We start from the raw sequence: 6000 nt of genomic DNA, 5'->3' as shown, positions 1-6000 counted from the left end.
TTTCTATGGGGGGTGACTTTTTCAATAGCACAGTCTCGCTCCCAAGACCCACGCTATTATATCCAGACAATCCCTCAACGACCAGTGACATACAGAGTACAGGGTTTACAATTGCATGCCCTATCTGAACCATGAAAGTTTAAATTTTCACTAGACTGTCCCTTTAATATTTTTATTCCTGTCACTCAAACTTCCCTCTGCCTCCTTAACGGCTGTTTTCAGCATTTTAGTGACATGTAAAGCAGTCCGACCTGCTCTACATGTCACTATGTACGAACAAATACACAGTTTTACACGCTAATGCACATGTAAAATAGCAAGCTGTACGGCTACTTGGCTGCTGGAGAACTGTCCTCGGAAGAAAGAAAGAAAAAGGCGATAAGAGGGGCCGGCGGGCAAGTGTGATTAATAAGAACAAATATATATGCATAAATCACATTAGCGGTTATAAAATACTATTATACGAATATTGGGTGGCACTTCGGCTGAGCAAAAATGAGTTCCAACAAGTTTACTATGACTAATACATTTTAATAGCAAAAAATAGAGGTGAAAAAAAAAAAAAAAAAAAGAAGTATACCATTTGAATTTGACAAAAGAAATATTTATATTTTTAATTTATCATCACCATCTGTTTTGCACTTGAGAAAACGAGTAACTAAATCATTTACATTTTATACATTAACATATTGGTGTAGCTATAAAAATAAATATGGTATATAAAATATAGCAAATTGAATATAGTAGAAGACAAAGTGTTTAATAGACTCCAATAGAGGATTCTGGTATATTAATAGCATGCATATCTCGGGTCATGTTTGATTTTTCCTTGAGTTTAGACTGAAGTAGCGTGTGTTCTACTACACCAATCCTGATTTCCATCTGTTTAGTTTCTTGCTTCAGCTTTGTTAGGGCTTGTTTAATTTTCACCAAAGGAGCTGTAATAGAAAACGTTAAATATAAAAATAAATAAATAAATTTTTATATATATATATATATATATATATATATATATATATATATATATATATATATATATATATATATATATATATATATATATATATATATATATATATATTATTATTTTTTTAATTTAGCCCCATCTTTATCTATGTAAAATAGCATACACTTGTTTTCCTGGCAGTTTGCTTTTTGCTGTATTTGTAGGGCATAAACACAAAACAATATAACCTATGCATACAATGAAACCAAAAACATTTACAATATTTTTTTTTTATTTATTTATTTTTTTAAATTTAATTTTTATTGAGGATAAATAAATGGTTTACAGGCATGAAATCAAATTACATTCTTCATAGGTACATGCATTCTCATAGGTACACAAAAACAAAGTATAAAGCAAGATAAAGCATGTCTTCGATTACATAAATAGAGTATAAAGCTAGATAGAACAGGTCTTCTCAGCATGAACCTGTCAGTTACATATTAATGAACAAACAAAATCCTCATTTTTTAGTCCCTTGTATAAACAAAGCAGACCACTCTTGGGTCTAATGAAAAAAAAACTTGAGTGGTTAAATCAAGGGGTAGTATATTAAATGTGTCCCAAGAGGACTGTACCAACCTCAGAACCAAAAAGGCAACCATAATAAAATGAAAAAAGAAGAATAGAGAGATTGTAGGCTAATGGCCCCAACTGAACTTGTAACTAATTAGTGTGAGTATAATAATTTGCTCAGTGGGTTATCACATAAATGTGTGTAAACAGATTATCTAGCTGGGCTTATTTCCAGTTATAGTATAACTGTGGTTGGCAGACCATATTATATGATTAGTAAACAATAACAGTCTGCTTAGCATGTGAGGAAATAGGAGTAAGAAGGTAGTCAGATAGGGTTGGCCACGGTCAGGGGTTTCAGTGAGGTATAAGCTAATTCTTCCTCTTATTACGTTCGTGTGAGTTGAGTTAGGTCTGCTCATAAGTGGCATGTATTGTGCAACAGGGATATAATATAGGAAATGTATAGAGCCCCTGCACAAACCATAATTAGATATGTGATATATGGAGGGTTGACCTAAATAAGGTATAGATTTAAATAACATCTCTCTCATAGTATTGTCAAAACTGACATAGTAAAAACAGACCCACTTATGCCCCGCTGCTTCTGGTTTATATAATACTGTTTCTGAAGAGTTAAAGTGTCACACTGGCCGGTTTAGGTAAATTGAGTATATAGGTATGGGGGGCCCAGAGTGGAACAGGAGAACCCGGCAACATTGAGTGTATAAATATATTGTTGCTTATCTTACACTTTAACACATACTAAATAGAGTAATCTATTGAAGCTCACGCTATTGCCACCAAACCGCTATCCTGCGGGGTGAATAGTGAAGCTAGGGCGGAAAGTCCGTTAGCCCACTCCATTGCGGTCATGCTGGGTAGATCTCCGGTACCAGACATCCCTCAAGCAGCACAGTTCCAGGGAGAATACGGGAGTATTGGCTGGTAACAAGGCTCCTTCCGGAGCCAGGTTTGTATCATCGAGCTCTAGGCAGGGCCATTGGGGATATGGAGAAACAGTACCTGAGTCCCTGTATGTATTCAGCGTCTCCGTGAACATGGGAGCAAAGGGTGGCCGCGGGCTAACCAACAGATTAGGAGCTCCAGCCGTCTCTCTGGCAGTTGGGTGTCTGGGGTCCTGCTGGATGTGGGAGCCGTTAGTATAGTTGTCTTTAGCAGGCAGTAAACCAGTAGATAGCCAGTCCCTTTCATGGTCCACCATATTTACGTTAGCAACAGGAGCGGTACAACCCAGGATTGACTTTGTCTCCTTCTCCTCGGCTGGGTCGGAATTGGTAGGGTTTATTCCTCGTGAGGATTTTTGCGGAAGAGGGTCAAAAGGCAAACTAGTACCGCTTGTCTGTGACGCACCAGCGGTTATGGCGTATGAGATCTCGTGGGTGACCGACTCCATAGGCTTGAATAGGTCCTCTTCCAGCTGGGTAAGATGCTGCAGCAATAAGGTCTCCAGTACTTGAAGAATTTGTGTCTCCATTTTTGCAGCAAAGGTTAGTAGTATCCAAAGCTTAGTTTTTGACTGTGCACTTAGGGCACAGCTAGTTGTGGGGACAGGCTGAGGCTTCAATAACAGGGAAAGGCCTCAAAGTAAAAAGTCCGGTTCTGAGGGCAGTGAAGCCCGGTCACTCTCCAAAACCCTATTTCTGGAAAGCAGACCTCTTCAGACAAGCCTCTCCACTATTTAGAGCAGGGTACTAATAAAAATACTGCTTTAAATCAGAGATAGATAAAAGAAGCTTGAGGAACTGAAGTTCAGTGCGACCTGCAAGATGGCCGCCACCCGGGTGTCCCCCCATTTACAATATTTTATTTAAATTAACATTTTTTCACTGAAGATATTGGATCAGGTTTTTTTTTTTTTTTTTTTTTAAAGTGACAGTAAACGCCTTGTAATTACAATATTTTTTCTACTTTCTAGCAATAAATTAGTATACTTCATGAGTCTGAAAAAAAAAATGTATGCGTTTGCTGCAGATATTTAAAAAAAATTAAACTCTGCTCACCACTTGCTTTGTTTGGAGAAGCCAAAACTTTTCTTGAGGTTCCTTATCAGATTAGGATCTGGTACACTATATGGCCAAAAGTATGTGGACACCCTTACTAATTACTGACATCAGGTGTTTCAGCCACATCCATAGCCAACAGGTGCATACAATCCAGCACAAAGCCATGAAATCTCCATACACAAAAAAGTTAACAGTACAGTGGATCAGTGACTTTAAACTTGGCACTGTCATAGGATGCTACCTTTGCCCCAAGTCAGTTTGTGAAGTTTTGCCCTTCTGATGGAAGAATATGGGTGTGGCAGATGCCAGGAGAACGCTACCTACTGGACCACATAGTGCATACAGTAAAGTTTAGTGGAGGAGGGATAATAGTCTGTGGCTGTTATCAGGGTTTGGGCTAGACCTCTTAGTTCCAGTGAAGTGTCAGCTTAATACTATAGGATGCAAATGCATTTTAGATAATTGGGTGCTTCCAACCTTGTGGCAATAGTTTAGGGAAGGCCCTTCATTGTTCTAACATGACTGTGCCCTTGTGCACAAAGTGAGGTTCATAAAGACTTGGTTTGGTGGGGAGGGACTTGAGTGGCCTGCATAGAGCTCTGACCTCGACCCCACTGAACACCTTTGGGATCAACTGGAACACTGATTGTGAGCCAGAACCTCAAAAATGCTCTTTTGGCTGAATGGGCGCAAAGTTCCACAGACACCCAGTCTTCCCAGAAAAGTTGCAACTGTTATAGCTACAGAAGGGAGTTCAAATACATATTAATGCCCATGGTTTTGGAATGGGACACTTAACAAGCTCATATAGGTGAGATGGTCAGGTTTCCCTTTTCTTTTGGCCATATAATGTATGTGTTAATGTTAGATTTGTGAAACTTGTCATGTGTACTTCTATTTTTTAGAATATTTAAATATTTTAGAGAAAAAGGACTAAATACATTATGCAAGTATAATGCAACGTTTTTATCGAACACATAAAAAGACATATTACAATCTCAAAATGCCCCATGACCATTTAAGCATGTATTGCAGAGAATACTATGGGAATATATGCAAGTTGGTGCGATAATGAACACAAACACTGACTCAAGTTAATCTGAGCTGTACAAATAGATTGATGTTTTAATTACAAGCATTACTTGCAGTTTGTAAAAATAGAACAAAAAACACCCAGTCAACAGGATTCTTGCAGGTAGCAACATCTTACTTAAAGGGAGAGGAGACCACAAAAAATAAATTCATGGTTCGGATAGAACATAACATTTCAAACAACTTTCCAATTTACTTCTACTATCAAATTTGCTTCATTCTCTTGTTAGCCATTGCTGAAAGAACATCATTGCACTACTGGTAGTTAGCTGAACACATCTAGTTAGCCAATCACAAGAGATAAATGTGTGCAGACACCAATCACCAGATGGCTCCCACTAGTGTAGGATATGTGCGTATTCTTTTTCAGCAAGGGATAAGAGAACAAAGCACATTTGAAAATGGAAGTGAATTTAAAAAAATTTCTTACAATGTATGATCCACACTTGTTATATTAAACTAGTTGCTGCGGTGGTGCCGTGGGGTGTTTGGGAGGAAAGCATACGGGTGGGTCCATCGCCAGAGGGTTCCCTGCACGGTCGCTTGGTGGGTGGGGGAATCGTTACACTATAGAATTTTTTTGTTAAAATATATATATATATATAAATACATATGTAAACCGGGTACTAGTAGACAGCTGCCAGTATCTTAGATGTGGAGACCATTGGGAGCAGGGAGGGTTAAAGAGCTGTTTGGTAATAAAATGGTGGTAAAAAGAGTGGGTGGGGGAGAGATCAGCTAAGGATCAGGGAAGTATGTGGTGTCAGGTGGGAGGGTAATCTTTACACTAGAATACTACTGTATTACCTTACCAGATAACTAACCCCTTCACTGCTGGGAATTTCAGAAGTGCAATTAGTGGCCTTCTAATTACCAAAAAGCAATGGCAAAGCCATGTCTGCTATTTCTGAACAAAGGGGATCCCAAAGAAGCTTTTACAACTATTTGTGTTATGACTGCATATGCGGTATGTAAATAATTTCAGAGAGAAACCAAAAGTTTGTGAAAAAAAAGTTAACTTTTTTTTTTTTATAAATATTGCATTTGGTGGCAAAATGGTGGAATGAAACATAGCAAAATGTATATACATATATACATACATACACACACACAAAAAGCAAGGCTTAAATGGAGTGATAGCAAAAATGCTGAAAATTCTTAGTTACTTTGGGCAAGTTTATCTCTAAAATTTCTGGTACTGAGGAGGTTAAACAGCTTTCCAATTTCCGTCATCAAATTTGCTTCATTCACAAATTTGCTTCAATGCACTACTGGGAGCTACCTGAATACAAGAGACATATGTGCTGATATTAATCTGCAGCTACCTCACGGTAGTGCATTGCTGCTCCTTGGCCTACC

General features: G+C 38.1%; 1 protein-coding gene across 1 annotated transcript in view; it reads right to left on the bottom strand.

Moving 5' to 3' along the window:
- Positions 1–588: 588 nt before the first annotated feature.
- The window catches only part of IFT57 (intraflagellar transport 57), a 73100-nt gene continuing 67688 nt past the window's right edge, over positions 589–6000 (bottom strand). Inside the window, exon 11 of the mRNA XM_053707538.1 lies at positions 589–938. Coding sequence (XP_053563513.1) covers positions 760–938 — 179 coding nt within the window. The 3' untranslated portion in view covers positions 589–759. The remainder of the gene's footprint in view (positions 939–6000) is intronic.

Source organism: Bombina bombina, chromosome 3, assembly GCF_027579735.1.
Source record: "Bombina bombina isolate aBomBom1 chromosome 3, aBomBom1.pri, whole genome shotgun sequence".
In the NCBI taxonomy this organism is placed as follows: Eukaryota; Metazoa; Chordata; class Amphibia; order Anura; family Bombinatoridae; genus Bombina; species Bombina bombina.
This window is presented reverse-complemented; position numbering and strand designations above follow the sequence as displayed.